Raw genomic sequence first — 16,569 nt, 5'->3', positions numbered from 1 at the left:
TCCCTAACCCTCCATCCTATCCTATACACTCCCCTCTACCCTACCTTCTACCCTACCCGCTACTCTAACCCTCTACCCTACCCACAACCCAACCTTCTACTTACCCTACCTTCTACCCTAATCTCTACCCGAACCCTCTACCCCACCCTCTACCTTAACCCTCTACCCAACACTTTATCCTACCTTCAACCCTAACCCTATGCCCGATCCTCTTCCCTACCTTTTACCCTACTCTCTACCCTACCTTCTACGATACCATCTAACATTACCCTCTACTCTAACCATCTACCCTACCCTCTACCCTAACCCTCTACCCTAACCCTCTATCATAGTCTCTACCCTACCCTCTACTCTAACCCTCTACCCTAACCCTCTATCATAGTCTCTGCCCTACTCTATACCCTAACCCTCTACTCTACCCTCTAACCTAACCCTCTACCCTAACCCTTTACCTTACTATCAACCCTACCTTCTACCCTACTCTCTACCCGAACCCTCTAGCCATCCCTCTACCTAAACCCTCTACCCAACACTCTATCCCACCTTCTACCCTAACTATCTACCCTACCCTCTACCCTAACCCTCTATCATAGTCTCTACCCTACCCTCTACCCTAACCCTCTATTAAAGCCTCTACCCTACCCTCTACCCTAACCCTCTACCCTACCATCTTACATTACCCTCTACCCTAACCCTCAATGTATCATATGTATCACATGTTACTTGTTCCCAAATACCTAAAACCCCAATTTACGCCTAAGGAGCGTAAATTGGGGGAGCGCTATTTGGGAATTAGTGCGTAAATCGGGGGGCGCAAATTGAGTTTGGCGCAAAAGAAGTGAGCGTAAATTGGGGTTTTAGTGTATATCAATCTTCATGATTTCGAATGACTGAGTCAGAAACAATAGGCAGAAGTCTACATTAATTTATATGGCCACTTCGGAACATCTAGCACAGGTTCCATGGGGATGTCATTGGGGACATTTCTGGTTTGAAAGCAAAACATGCTGTGTGACGTATCAATCTTCATAATTTCGAGAGAAAGGGGCAGAAAATATTGACTGAAGAATGTATCAACTGATGTGGCCGCTCCGGACACCTGGAACGGGTTCCGCAGGGGCCTTTTAAACACAATAACAAACGAAATAATCACTTTTAGTCATTTGGAAAAACAGACCCCTTCTCCACCTCCTGACCCCAAGACAGATCGATTGAGGGCGACTTGAACAAAAAAATAGAATGAAAATTGACGAAATGCCAGCGTTTTGAAAATGAGTTGTTGAGAGTCGGGTACGTAAAGGTTAACGAGATTTTCAGCCCTAGGCTAATTCATCTCGGGACCCATGCTTTACTTCCCTTTCGAAAAAGAACTCGTATTTTATGAATTGTCAGGAGTAGGATTCAATCCCAGGTCCTCAGCGTGATAGTCAAACCAGGTCCGCTCTACATAAAGAATTTTTTGCTAAGGATTACAATTTTCATTTTTTATGTTCAGTCAGAGCGGACCAAGTACAATAGTTCAATATCACATGAATTGTAGTCAATCAATGACCTATTTAAGAATTCTTGACTTTAACATCTAACAGCTAACCAATTTTATACGTATGTTCATAGTTCGGTACGTTCTTGAAATATTATTGTTTCACAGTGTTCATAATAATTCATTCAGAGGGCTGGCATTTTTCAAATATTCGTTCAGACAGAGTGAGCCAAGTACAATTCTTAAGTTACTGGTGAAATAAACTTCTCCGTCAAACGGGTAATGGTACATTGCAACAGCTTATAAACAAACATATTTTGATATAGACAGGATTACAAAGAATAGGTAATTTCAACTTGTTTTTCTCAGAGTAAGATGGTTCACTCTGTCTGCACGCAAAATGCCGAAATATGCTTCAACACGATGGCCTGTGAAATTCGATAGTTAACAGAACAAAATAGGTTTTATCGTGTTAACTTGTTCCATAGTCATTAGAAAATGCGTTGAGAAGTCGTCTGATTCGGAAACGTGAACAGGAACGACAGTTTTCCCATTTTTTTTTTATTTTTTTTTTTATATAATCGTGTCCCAGTGAAAAGAAACAAACCAGATGTAATTCCTGAAGGAAGCTTAGGAGAAATTCCTTAATGAGTACCGAGGAAAATCAATGAAGCAATTCCTGGAGGAATCCCAGATGAAATGCCGGCAAATATCCTTGTAGGAATCCAGTAAGAATTCCCTCTGGAAGTTCAGGGAAGCTTTCCAAAAATAAAATCCTGGAGAAATCGTCAGCAGATTCCTGAAGGAATCCTTGAAGGAACCCCAGGAAAAAACCTTAAAGAAAACTAAAGTAGGATCAATGAAGAAATCCCAGAAAGAATTCAAAAAAGAATCCCAAAGTAAACGCTGAAGTATTATCGAAAAAAAAACACATTAATCCACCTAGTGGTGATAGTGCCTTTCTCGTCGAATATGTACTCATGATGTTTCCGTCGACGTATGCCGACTTGGTTCTTAATCATGAAATACTTTGTTTAGAAGTGCAAGAATTTTATCAAAACCATCATCGAATTGGGAAACTTATAAAAGGCACATATTCCGACGTTTTGTTCAACGTATAGGCAGAGCTGAAACATACCAGACCTCTCAGTTGACTACTTGTCCATCTCTACGATCACTGGAAGCCAATCAATTCTAAGACAAAAGTTCATCTCATTGGACGCACTGGCTTAATTTCCCCAACAGTGGGGAGGGAAAAAATACCAAGGCAATAATAACAAGCTTGGAGAGAAATGTTTTTCACAACCTCAGGTCACTTTGACAAGGCTGTTTCTGCACTCTTTAGGCTATATTCAAGCATCATTTATTACAAGATTCATGTAAAATTTGATAAAAAAATGAAGGCAAGTGATGTTTCCCATACTAAATTCCATTCAAATTTAAGTCACTTTACAGTGCCCAAGGGCGCAACCAATCACATCAACATTTTGCACAGTAATATTAGGCGCAAAAAATTTCTTAGGTGTTGATGCGATTAAATTGTAAATTCTCCATACAATGTTGAACCATACAGGTTATCGAAAAAAAAAAACTGCGATTTAATGTGTTTGGCCAATTTCGGCGGGATATTCGAAACTGGTTTAGGAATATGTTCGATTCAGATACGGTTCAAGACTGTTTATCGTTCATCAGATTCATCGCGATTAGATGTGTCGCTTCCATGGGTTTTGTTCACTTTTACCGTCTACCCCCGTTAGTTTGACCGTATCTCAACTGAACACTTTTTAGTTTGAACCCTGTTAATATGCACATCGTTCAAACTAAAAATGGTTAAAACGTTATTCTGATCATGGAACGGAGAGAAATGAAACAAATAACCAAAGCAAAACAGCAAAAAGGTTACCTTCAGTTTGTTTTTTGTCATCTATAGGTTTACTAGAGGTTCAAATTTAAAATGCACCTCGTTGGTTTGCATTAGAAGTGGGACACTCGGAACCGATTCCGGAATGGTTCTGATGTGGTCTGAAACTGTTTTTCTGCTTACCGTTCATCAGGTTATCGAGAAATCCGCTATTTGGTGTGTTGCATAATTTTGGTTCAATTTCATATTTGGTCGCTTCCGGTGGGACACCCGGAACCGATTCCTGAGCACTACCGGTTCATATATGGTCTGAGACTATTTTCCTGTTAACCGTTCATGAGGTTATTGGAAAAGCCGTTATTTGATGTGCCGCATTCATAGGTTTGGTTCACTTTTATATTTGGCTACTTCGAGCGGGACACCCGGAACCGGTTCCGGAACACGTCCAGATTAGATACGGTCTGAGACAGACATCACCTCAATTCGTCGAGCTGAATTGATTGGTATATGTGACTCGACCCTCCGGGCCTTCCATCAAAAAGCCATTTTTGGAGTGAACATGCAGCCTTTCCAGTACACTTAATGTACGAGAAAGGCAAAAGTCATAAAAGGAACTTAGAAGAAATTGATGAAGGAATCCTGAGAGAAATCCCGGCAGAAATTTCTGACTGAAACACCGAGGAAGTTTTCGAAGAAACTTTGGGGAATAATCTTAACGGAATTTCGCGAGAAGTCAATGAAAGAATCATGAAAGAAATATCTAGAGGAATCGTTGAAAAGTTCAGTAGGAAGCTTCAAAGGTTTGAAATGAATCTCAAGAGAAATTTCTCATAGAATTGCGGTAGGAATCCGAAAGAAATCCCTAAAAGAATCCCAGATAATCAACAAGAAGTTCCTAAAGAAATCCTTTAAAAAAACAGGAAAATCAATGAATATATCTCTGGAGCTATTAATGGGTAAACCCTGGTAAAAATTCTTGAAGGATTCTCAAAGGAAAAAAGTATGCATGAAATCACTGAAGCAACCCAGAATAAAAGCCAGGTTTATTCCTTCAGGAATTCTTGATGAAATCTCGGGAATATCCGTAAAAGAATTCGGAAAAAAAATCCGGATGAAATTTCTAAATGAATCCTCGAAGAAAAGTATCACGGATCGGATTTTTTTGGGACAGAATTCTAGAAAAAAAAATCTTGCAGGAGTTCCTGAAAAAATCTCAGAAAAAATCCCAAAAAGGAAACCGAGTAAGGATAAATCTAGGGATTCCTTTTGGGAATACCGGGATGAACCTTTGAAAGAATCCCGTGAGGAGTTCCTGAAGGGATCCTTAGAAAATTATTTCTAGGGATCTCATGAAGAATCCTGAAACGAATAACGGGAGGATTTCTGTGAAAAATCCTTTGATGAATCCCTACAGGATTGTAGGGAGTAATTCCATGCTAGATCATCCTTGGATTGCTTCCGAATTTTATTCATAAATTTCTTTACAAAATTTCTCCAGTGATTCTTTCAAAGTATCGGAATACCTCTATTATGAGCCACATGGCTATCATCTGTCACAGGATGCTATAACATAGTAGGAAGTATATCAAACAGTATTTAATCCAATATTCACAGGATTTCACAGGTATTCCACTAATACGGTCAGGTTTATAATTATTCCACTAACTTATTTTTAAATTTGTCCAAGTATTTATTAAAAAAAACTTCCATGGATATCCTAAAATTTTCTTGCAGAGATTCCTTAAGAAATTTCTCCATTTCATTTTTCAGGCACATATGAGGGGCCCAGAATCAAAAGGGTGTAAGTGACCATTTTGTCGATTTTGAGCTGAGCATATCAAAAAGTTATTCAGATTTCAAGCTTTCAGGAACTTTTTTAAGATTATTTTTGCGATGATTGGGTCGATTTTGAAACTCCATACATTTAGTATGGGATGAAAAATTGGTGAAAAACTTTAAACCTCATTTACTCGAAAGTGGTTTTTGTCACTTGCACCCCTTTGATTCTAACCCCCTCATATGCCTTTATAAAATCCTCCATGATTTTCTTTAAAAACTGCTCAAAGGATTCCTTCCGATATTTCTTCAAGAATTGTTTCAGAAAACCATCCATGGATTGCTTCCGAAATTTCTGCATATATTTTTTTGGAAAATTCCTCCAGAAAATTCAGTGATGTCAGAATCAGAAATTCAGAATTTCTTTAGAAACTTCGGCAATATTTCCTTCAGAAATATGTCCATAAATTCTTCCAGGAATTCCAAATTAAATTTTCACAAGGATTGCTTTGTTAATTCCTCTAGCGATTTCTCCTTAACTTTCTCAAAGGATTCTATCAGAAGAATCGTTCTTTTTAAGAATTTCTTAAGGTACCTATCTTACACAAAATCCTCCACGAACATTTCAGAAATCCCTCCAGAGATGCCTTTAGACAGTCTTTTAAAAAGTAATGCTGTCTCGAAAGTCTACCATCGATTACTCCAAGGATTGTTTCAGTGAATTGTCTAGCGATTGTTTTGGAAAATCCACTTAGGATTCATTCATAAAAGTTTCCAAGGATCAGACCTGATGCAAAAATACCCTTGAGAATTAAGGAATCTTTAGAAAAACGCTTGAGGGGATCTCAAGAATGGAATACCGGGAGGATTTTCAGGAGAAATCCAGGGACAAATTATCAGGACTGTAGGGAGGAATTGCAAGATAGAACCTAGTAAGAATCCTTGGAGAAATCCATGCAGAATTATCAGGAGGGATTCCTGAATATCTTCATAGTTAAATCTCTGCGTGAGGAGATGCAAGTGGATTAAGATATTCATTACACCAATTATATCTAGTGCTGAAAATGTATTTTTTGACGTAAACTACGTCTATGGGGAAGGTACGGTATTTTTAATTGATATTTCTGTGTATTTCAACTTAGGCTAATTCTATACTTTGCTGAGAATGTCATTTCGACATATCGAAATTCAATCACCTACAGAAGTGAGATGAACCAGCTTATCTCTATAATAAAGTAATAATAACTGAAAATCTTTTCGATGCGTGGCTTTTATACACTTGAACGGTTTTGTTCAAAATACATGTTATTTCCACTCGGTGACACCTGGAATTTCATATTGATATTTAAATACACAACCAACTGGCCAGATAAACACCAAAACTGTGTCATTTTTTTCTGGGCTGAGATATTACCAAATCAAATCTATTATACATAAGTAATATTTGTAGTAAAGCTTGTACAGCCTAGTGCGCCAATTCTGAAGTAAATTGTTCACTATGTATGAAGTATGGATCAACTGGACAACGCCGATATGATACATCTTATTGGTGAACTTCTGACATGAAAAAGATAAGCCATACGCAACGATACTTTTGGTATACTACAACGAACGCTTTAGTTTAGTGCTTCCCAAACTGTGCGCCGCGGCGCCCTGGTGCGCCGTGAACATTTCGCCGGTGCGCCGCAAGCTCTTGAGCCAAATCAAAAAGGAATACAATAATGATGATTAACCTGGGCTTGTTAGGGGAATATCTGTAAGTAAAAGAAAATCGTGTTAAGTATTGTTCCTTTGAAAGGAACAGTACTTAACACGATTTTCTTTTACTTAGGAATTCCAAAAAATATCCCAACTTAGAATATTCTATGGAATTTCTGGTTGCATTTTGAAATATTTTGCTTTTCATCAAATTTTCGGAGTTTTGTATTTTTTTTTTTGTTAAGATTCATAAATTATTGGATTTTCAATACTTCAATTAAGTTTTCGATTCTACCAACAGCTTTTCTATTAAAAGTAAATGTTTCAAACACCTTATCAAAGTGCCTTCCACAATGACTTCCATCAGTCTCCCGGTCTTTATGTTCTTCTTCTTCTTCTTTCTGGCTCGACGTCCCCACTGGGACTTGGCCTGCCTCGCTTCAACTTAGTGTTCTTTGAGCATTTCCACAGTTATTAATTGAAGAGCTTCCTTTGCCAGCCATTGCATGAATTTGTATATTGTGAAGCAAGTTCAATGATACACTATACCCAGGGAGTTGAAAAAATTTTATTGACAGGAACGGGAATCGAACCCGCCGTCTCCGGATTGGCGATCCTTAGCCTCAACAACTAGGCTAACTGGAGACCCTTTATGTTGTCTCCTGCTTTTCAGGACGACATTTCTTACTTACGTCACAATCACAGAATACTTCTGCAAGTTGTCGGTTTCGTTCAAGTAGGTCACATCTTAAAACTGATTATTGTTAAGTTCTTGATGGAAAACTCTGTAACTTTTGATCTCATTAACACCCATTCAAAGTTGCTTTAAAGAACGCGAGCCTCATACATTTTTACAAATTTTGTGCCCCAAAGAAACTTCTTAAATTTAATCAATTTTTTTAACTTCGTTCAAAAATAGTCATCCTAAACTTATGTGAAGGATAGCCTTTTAAGCTTTTAATAAATATAATAAATATATCAAAAAGTTTGGGAACCTCTGCTATAGTTAACAAGTTTATATTAGACCGAAACAGTAACTTAGCAAACTTCCTAATTATAATAAACCCGCGCGTGTTAGTGTAAGCTTCCGAAGCTCATCGTCAATCATCGTAACTTTGACAGATAAATTATTCCCACAGCTGAATGGCCATGTTGGAAATCACGCTGTTGAATTGTTTTAAACGTAGAATATACATACATCATTCCATACCTACGAGCCCCACACATCTAATGTATGCATGGCAGTGCGCCGCTAATCACTGTAATTATCTCATAACATTGTAGTTTGGCAGAGCATGCACTTGATGTGCTACGATCGTCGGTATTTAGTTCGGGACTTCGAAACGTTATGGTTCTGCTTGTTTTGTTGGCAATCGTTGGTGCTTATGCTACCGCCTTGTGGACTTTGGAAAATTTGATCGTACCAGGTGTTGGGATCCTGTGGAGATCCATACGTCTCCGGAAGAAATCACTTCGCCAGCGGTATGGGAAATGGGCGGGTAAGTGATGTTCATTTTACTAATGGAATCGTTTACTTACGGATTAATCAAACCTGTTTTTAGTTATTACCGGTGCTACCGATGGCATCGGCAAGGGATATGCCCAACAATTGGCAGCGAAAGGAATGGATTTGGTGCTAATTTCCCGCTCCAAAGAGAAGCTCGTCAAAGTTTGTCAAGAAATCAAAGCGGCTACGGGAGTGGAGATCAAGTTGATTGCGGTGGACTTTTCTCATGGAGTTACTGTTTTTGATAACATCCGCGCGGAGCTAGAATCAATTGACGTCGGAATACTCGGTGAGAACGATCGCTTTTTCTCACGCTTGGCCTCAGAATTTACATCGAGTACTTGCTTACAGTGAACAATGTGGGGATGGTCCATAGTGCGGGCTTGTTTGAAAACGTCTCGGAACAAACCCATCTTCAGGTCATCAATGTCAACATACTTTCGACACTCTTGATGACACACATCGTTCTTCCGAAAATGAAAATCGCTGGACGAGGAATTATCATCAACATTTCATCGGGAACGGCTGAGTTTCCTGCTCCATACATAACTTCGTATGCGGCGTCGAAAAGTTATGGCCACAACCTTACGCTGGCATTGCAGGAGGAACTGCGAGGAACCGGCGTCGAGTGCCAACTGGTGGTGCCAGGGTTCGTCAGGACAAACATGACCAGTACGTGGCCTTTGTGGAGTATCGGTGGAATGCTGATGCCAGATGCCAGGCAATTTTGTTCCAGTGCTACATGGTTGATTGGGAAAACCGATAATACGTCAGGTCATTGGTATCAGGCGCTTTGGGTAAGTTGATAATCTAAGCTACGAATTTTTGGTCTAGGTACTGAAATTCGTTTTTGTTGTAGAAAACTGTAGGCAAATTGATGCCAGAAGTGATACAAAGACGGATATCTGGAGCACTTTTCAAGCACTTGTTTAGCGAACCGGAAAAGAATGAAAAACGAACGAGTCTGTGACATGCAGTTATCTATTGCAGAATCCCGCAGAAGCTGAAAGTTTACTTTTTAGAGGATGTTGAGTTCATTTTGAATAAATGTATATAAGTTTATTCAACTGTTTTTGCTTGTTCCTGGTTTTGGATACTGTTTCACTTGAACAAAACTTTCATGTACTCAGCATATAATTGCAAACTTCTCTCTGCTAACTTAAAGAATCATTGTAAATCATCGAAATTACCCCAAGTTACATTCTAACTAATCAAATATTCAAATCTATTTTTTTGAATAAGCATAATTTTTCAAAACTTTATCGAACATGGGAGCTCTCTTATTGTGCGAGAAAAACTCTGTGAAGGAATCTTCTTCCAGGGATTCCTTCGTTTAAAAAATCCGGACAAAAAAAATCTTATTCTGAAATTTCTCCATATTTTTTTCAAAAATGCTCCAGGGATTTGTTAAAAAGTCAGAAATCCTTCTCGATATTTTGTTGAAAATTTTCTTTAGGAATTCCTTTGAAAAAAACGTCTTCTAAATTTCGAGAGTTTTTTCAGAACATTTCCCAAAATTTTCTTCAAAAAGCGTAGCAGGGATACCTTTTGCAATTTCTCCAAGGATTCCTCCAGAAATTTTCTTCAATTCTTTCACAGGTTTCTTCAAGAAATCCTCCAAGGATGTATATGAAAACTTTCTTTGGCGGCTGCTTTGGCAGTTCTTTCAGCAATTCATCCAGTAATCCAACTTAGGGTCACATCATTTTTTTTAAATCAATCTTTTGGAAAACCTTACATGAATTTCTTCAGAAATTACTCTATAGATTCTTTTAGAAAACCTCATCGGTATTTCTTTAGGAATTTCTTCAGAGAAGCTATAAGAAAGTTGTGGAGCGGACCTGGTGTGGTGGTTAGAACACAAGACTATCACGCCGAAGACCTGGGATCGAATCCCACTCCCGACATACTCACATAATGTGAGTTCTTCCTTCGGAAGGGAAGTAAAGCGTGGGTCCCGAGATGAACTAGCCTAGGGTTAAAAATCTCGTTAATACAGACAAAAAAAAATATAAGAAAGTTTCGTAGGGGTTTCTCCAGAAATTTGTCTAAACTCTCCACGGATTCCTACAGATTTTTTTATACACTTTAATAAAACTTTTCGTGAATTCATTTCAAAAATGATCCAAGAATTGTATTAAAATATCATCTATGGATTTCCAGAAACTTTTGGGGAAAATCCTTCAGGAAGTAGTTAAAAGTTTTCTCCAAAGGTTTATTTCAGGGCCGGATCTAAGGGGGGGGGGCGGTGGGGGGCGGTCTCCGGGCCCCCACATTTTACGGGCCCCCACAAAAACCTTTTTTGGTTGCTAACATTAGCTTTGTTTTTCATATTGTTCAAGTACTGATCGAAAATAAGGAAAAACATTTTTGGTTATCTCTCAGAAGGGCCTCCACATTCACCCGGGCCCCGGGCCCCCACAATCCTTAATCCGTGCCTGGTTTATTTATATATCCTTCCAGGGATTTCATTAGAAATTCTTACAAAGATTGCTTCAGAAATTCTTCTAGCGATACCTCCCGAAATTTCTCGAAAGGTTCTTTCCGAAAACATTCCACAAATTTATTCTAAAATCTATCCAGATTTTGATGTTCAAAAATCGTTTAAGAATTTTTCAAAAATTCTTCCAGAGATGCCTTTAAATATCCCTCTAAGAATTTATTCAGGAATTTGGGTTGGTCTATGCATTCCTTCGGAGATTCTTCCATGCATTTCAAAGAATTTAATGGGAGTTTCCACAGAAATTACTTTGGAAATTTTCTTGAGATTCCTTAAAACAAGAAATATTCCGGGAGTTTTTTCAGAGATTTTTTCAGAAATATCTCTGGATGTTTCTTCAGAAACTCTATGTATTTCTTCAGAGAATGGATCATATATCTCTTCAAAAACATTTCCAGGAGTTCAGTCAGAAAATATCAAAAACATACCTTCAGAAATTTTTCCAATACATTTTCAAGAATTTCTCAGGGATTCACGATTTTTTTCAAAAAATCTTCCACTGATTCATTTGGAAATTTTCGTTAAGCCATTGCATCGGAAATTTGAAAAGATATTTTTATTTTTAATGGATTTCTTCACAATTTCCAACATGGATTTCTTGGGACTAGCTAAAGCTTCAAGAGATTCCTTTAGAAATTTCTGGAAAGAATAGCTTTGGAAGACCTTGCATGGGTTTCTTTAGAAATTCCTGGATTTTTTCTAGATTTTTTTTTTCAATATTAGTTCAGACATTTACCGAACACATCTCAAGACAGACATCTCAGAAAATCTTGCAGCGACTCTTTAAGAATTTTCTTCAGACTGTCCTTCAAACATATGTTTGCGAATAATTTGAACATTTTCTCCAGTGATTCTTCCCTCGAGGATCTTCCGTGGATTGAAATCGAAATTATTCTATAAATGTCTTCAGAATCTCCTCTAGAGAAATCTCAAAAACAAATACTCCAAAGATTTTTAATAAATTTTCTTTTAGGATTCCTTTATAAACTTTTCCATATATTTATTCAGTAACTGGCAGCCCCGGCAAACGTCGTCCTGCCTGCCTACTCTGTTTTTTGACATCCGGTTCCGTGACAACTAACACCATTCCATTTTTATTTATTTATATAGATTCCTCCATTGAAATACCTCCAATGTCTTTAGAAGAAATCCTGCAGAAAACTTCATGCATTTTTTTTCCAAAATTACTTCCAGAAATTCTCCTAAGATTCCCCACAAAATACTTCTAAGGATTCTTCATAATTTTTGTAAAGATTCCTTTAGAAATTCATCAGAAATTCCTGAACAGCATCCTTCAGAAAATTTCCATGAACTTCTGTAGAAAATCTTCTATGGATGGACTCCAAAATTGCTTTCAGAGATTTCTTTAAAACGCTCAGAAATTACTTTCGGAAAATCTTTCCATAATTCCGTCAGAAATTCCTTCGGAGATTCTTTTAGATAATTCAAAAAAAAATATCCAGGAATTGCTACAGATTTTCTCCAATGTTACCTCTGGAATCCCATTCATGTATGTTCACATAAATTCTTGCATGAATTAAATCAGAAATCCCTCCGAGGATTTATTCTAAAATCTTCTACTGGTGTCTCCAGAAATTCCTAAGCCGATTCCTTAAGAAAATTCTTTCTGAAATTCTACCAAAGATTCATTTAGAAAATCTTTCGAAAATTCCTCTACGAATTCCACAAGGATTTTTTCAGAAATGTTTGTGGAAATTCTTCTAGAAATTTCCCAGGATTTTTTTCGGGGAATCCTCTATTTTAAAAGAATTCCTCTAGAAAAGTCTTCATTGATTCTTTAAAGAATTCCAGTAGAGATTTCTTTTACGAACTTCATCAGTTTCTCTTCTAGGAGGTCCTTTACAGAATCCTAAATGAATTTCTTCTGGTCTTTCACCATGCATTCCATTAAAATTTGTCCATGGATTCTTTAAGAAGAGCTTCCACATAATTCTTTAGAAATTATTCCAGGAATTTCTTCCCAAAATTTTCTATGAATTCTTTCGAAAATACTTCCAGGGTTTCAACAAGAGATTCCTTCAGCGACACATTCGGATATTTCTTTTGGATTTTTTTTCAGAAACTTCTCGGAAGATTATTTTAGAATTTCTTCATGAATTCCTTTAGAAATTCTCCAGAAAATATTTTCAGAGTGACGTTGTATAATCCTATAGAAATTCCTTCTGAAATTTCTAAAGCAATTTGGTTAAAAATTACTTAAAGGGTTTCTTCAGAAACTTTTTAAGAATTTCATGCAAGCATTTCTTCACTCACTTCTATGTCGGCCTATTTCGTCTGCGACTTATATACTTCTTTTCTGTCAAGTGCTCGATTTGGCTTATCTGTCCGTAAATAAGAAAAGTAGGAATTAAAAGGAATTTATTTATCCTTTCTTTGTTTCTATTTAAGACCTTCAATGTCTAGCTATTCTTTTGCGAGAGTGAAGTAATGGTGGATTTTTTTTTTGTAAATTTCTGTTAGCGATTCAAGTGAAAAAGTTCTACTAAAAGTTCCAAAGTGTTAGTGAAATTCTTCTAAGATTTATTCAGACATATCCCCAGATGTTTACGTCCACGGATTTCTCCAAGAATTCTCAAAGAGGATAATTCTTCATTAACGAACAAATATCTTCAGAGGAGACAGCATTCCAAAAGAATGTTCCATTGATTTTTTTCATTTAATACTCTTGGATTTCTGCATCTTTTCAGGAATTCAATTTTTTTTTCATTGGGCTTTTTTATTTTATTTTTTTTTTTTTATATATAGAAATGGGAGCGTTTCAGTAAAGGGGAACACCGAAATTTGAAATCTTTGAGTAAGCGGCACTTATTTTACCATGGCAGCACTGTTCTACAGTTATTGAATGAGAAAATTCCTGTGCCAATAACTCTATGCCCAAGGAAGTCATAGAAATTTAATGGACCAACCGAGAATCGAACTCGTCACCCACAGCAAAGTCATGCTGAATTCCCACACCTTTACAGCTGTGGCTGTATGTAGGCCCTTGAATATGTCTTGCAAGCGAGTCTGTACTTCTTGTAGTGCTGTTGTGTCAGTTCAAAGTAGCGAGACATGTCGACTGCTGTAAATATGTTCAGCTGCTACTCTCTCTAGTTTGAGTCGCATTAGTGTATGATGTACTACTATTAAACAGCTGTATTAGTATTTGCTTGTGAAGTGATCATCGTCGCATCGTTTAACGCTCACTTATAAATAACGACCGTGACTTTATTCCAAGATCATCAACTTTATCGTAGATAGTCGAGAGGCACTGCCACTGTATTCACATCACTGTCCCATATGAATACCAAACTCAGCGAAGATAGGACTGATATGCGATTAAAGGCAGGGTGCATTACTCAGCACCGATTTTTACTGAACAAACGTCGGCTATAGACTGCATTCAGTTGCACCCAAATGATGAACCTCGTGCAAACCCTGGCGATAACTCGGCAGCTTCATAAAGATGATGATTTTAATTTATATTTATATTCGCACACCGGTATGCGTTAAGCAAAAGCCGACCAGGTTGATGATGGTTCGTCGTGCACTTGTTGGTTGCTTCTCCTCAGTAAGGTAAATAAACGTCTAACACGATGGAGGTGCTTTTATACGTTGGAGCAGTTGCATTGCTGCTGTGGAGCTATGATACGTTCAAATCGTTGGTGGAACTTTGCTGGGGGCTGTGGAAAGAACGCACTGAAGGAGTGGATTTCGTGCGACGATATGGAAAATGGGCCGGTAGGTTGAGGGCGTTCCGGAATGATGTGACGTAACTGTTCATTTGGTTCTAATTTTGTAGTTATCACCGGAGGATCGCAAGGAATTGGTCAACAGTATGCGAGGTTCTTTGCTCGCAAAGGTCTGAACGTTGCAATTATTGCTTTGGCTGATGAAAACTTGGAGCAAACGACGAAGGAAATACGAGAGAAATATGGTGTTCAGGTCAAACCGATTCCGATGGATTTTGCGAAAGGATTCGAAAACTACAAGTTCATCGAAGAGAAACTCGCGGGTATGGAGATAGGCGTTTTAGGTAAGCACGCTAAACCTGCTTGAAAACTTGTTGCAAATCGTCTTTATCCGGTATACACTCAAACCTCCATTTAGGTAGGATCCATTTAGGTAAAATCTATTTAGGTCCCTCCATTTAGGTAACGTTACCTAAATAGAATTTGGTTGTGTTCAGAACAGTTGGAGTACTTATGATTGATGACGTCATACCCGACATTAACCTATCATTCACCTGTTTTTATTTTGGCCTCCAAACCCAACATAGACCCAACAGTTGTTCGATGTTGGTCCAACAGTGGCCCAACATACGATAAAAATTAACCCGACATTGACCCGACACTCAACAATTTTTCAGTCTGGCGGAATTTTTCAGGGTTTTTTGTGTTCCGCGCCCAGCTAGTCATTTGCATGACAATTCTCACCTGAGACCCTTCAAAACCCCCGAAAACGCCCCTGAAGCCCCTCCCCTACATAAACTCCTTTGAAAGTTCTCTGAAACTCCGCATGACCATCTTTAAATCTCCTATTCGAGTTACTCTCCCTAGTTAAACTTCTTTGCAACCTTGTACTCCATTTAGGTAATGAACTGAATCCATTTAGGTAATGAATCCATTTAGGTAAAAATTCTATTTAGGCAGTCCCGACCCATTACCTAAATGGAGGTTTTGGTGTACAAGAAAGGCAATAGTACAAACCTGATATTCTCAACTTAAAAACAGTGAACAACGTCGGCATTGTCCAAGAAGTCACATATTTCGATGTCATCTCCATCGAGAGCCACCAACGTCTGCTCAACATAAACATGAACGCAGCCGTTTTAATGAGTCGAATCGTACTGCCAAAGATGAAACAACGTGGTCGCGGCCTGGTCATCAACATGTCATCAGCATATGGACTTCAACCGATGCCCATGACTTTGATGTACGGTGCATCCAAGGCGTTCATGTTGAGTTTCAGCCAAGCCATGCAGGAAGAGTTACGTCCTTTCGGGGTGGAGTGCCAAACCGTGACGCCGTGTTTTGTGAGGACCCAGTTGACGGAAGAGTTTGGCAACACGATGTTGACTAGACTGATTTATACCAATGTGGACTGTTTTGGAAAGTTTCTAACAATGACCGTTGGAAAAACGAAGCGAACAACAGGATATTGGATGCACGCACTGATGGTGAGTTGGTACTGCAAGGTTCATATTGCTGAAGTCTAACGATAAATATGAATTTTAGGTCACCGGCTTCAAACTGATCCCTGCGGATGTAGAGAGCAGACTGCATCATCACATGGTAAAATATATTCTATCGAAAATGAAATAAAAAGTATACCCACATTGAAATAAGTTAAGTTGTAAAGAATCCGATTGAATCACCACCGAAACTTCTTATTCCAACATTCGATTGATAATCTTCAAACCAGCACCGTAAATTACCCTACACAAAGAACGTCAAAAACGGGCAAATAATGGAACGATTATGAGATGGTTGCTCTACATGTTTATCCATGTAGCAAATATACTGGTAATGCACCGCGTGCACTTGTTTTGAACGTAGAAACCAAGCTAAGCCAAAAATTGCAGCTTTTGAGCCAATTGACAAAACAGGCGCACAAGCTCGCGCACGCTGCCTACCCGAGCAAAGTCTGATAGCAAATTTAAATCCAATCCATTAAATTTTCACTCACCAAATTGTCACGGAAATGTTTTCAAATCAGAATAACAAAAATTGTACCCGCGTTGGGAA

The 16,569-nt window shown here is 38.2% G+C and overlaps 2 protein-coding genes across 2 annotated transcripts; both read left to right on the top strand.

The window, feature by feature from the left end:
* Positions 1-8,078: 8,078 nt before the first annotated feature.
* Positions 8,079-9,103, top strand: LOC115266503 (very-long-chain 3-oxoacyl-CoA reductase-like). Its single transcript, XM_062854738.1, has 2 exons — positions 8,079-8,314; positions 8,378-9,103. The coding sequence occupies exons 1-2, from the start codon at positions 8,164-8,166 to the stop codon at positions 8,674-8,676; spliced, it is 450 nt and encodes a 149-aa protein (XP_062710722.1). The 5' UTR covers positions 8,079-8,163; the 3' UTR covers positions 8,677-9,103.
* Positions 9,104-13,988: 4,885 nt separating this feature from the next.
* On the top strand, positions 13,989-16,174 carry LOC109429930 (hydroxysteroid dehydrogenase-like protein 1). The gene is made up of 4 exons (XM_029863960.2): positions 13,989-14,563; positions 14,625-14,858; positions 15,556-16,001; positions 16,060-16,174. Exons 1-4 carry the CDS (start codon positions 14,419-14,421, stop codon positions 16,144-16,146), a joined length of 912 nt encoding a protein of 303 aa, XP_029719820.2. The 5' UTR covers positions 13,989-14,418; the 3' UTR covers positions 16,147-16,174.
* The last annotated feature ends 395 nt before the right edge of the window (positions 16,175-16,569 follow it).

Source organism: Aedes albopictus, chromosome 2 (assembly GCF_035046485.1).
Source record: "Aedes albopictus strain Foshan chromosome 2, AalbF5, whole genome shotgun sequence".
In the NCBI taxonomy this organism is placed as follows: domain Eukaryota; kingdom Metazoa; phylum Arthropoda; class Insecta; order Diptera; family Culicidae; genus Aedes; species Aedes albopictus.
The sequence above is the reverse complement of the archived record's forward strand: the minus strand, read 5'-3'. Positions and strand labels throughout refer to the sequence as shown.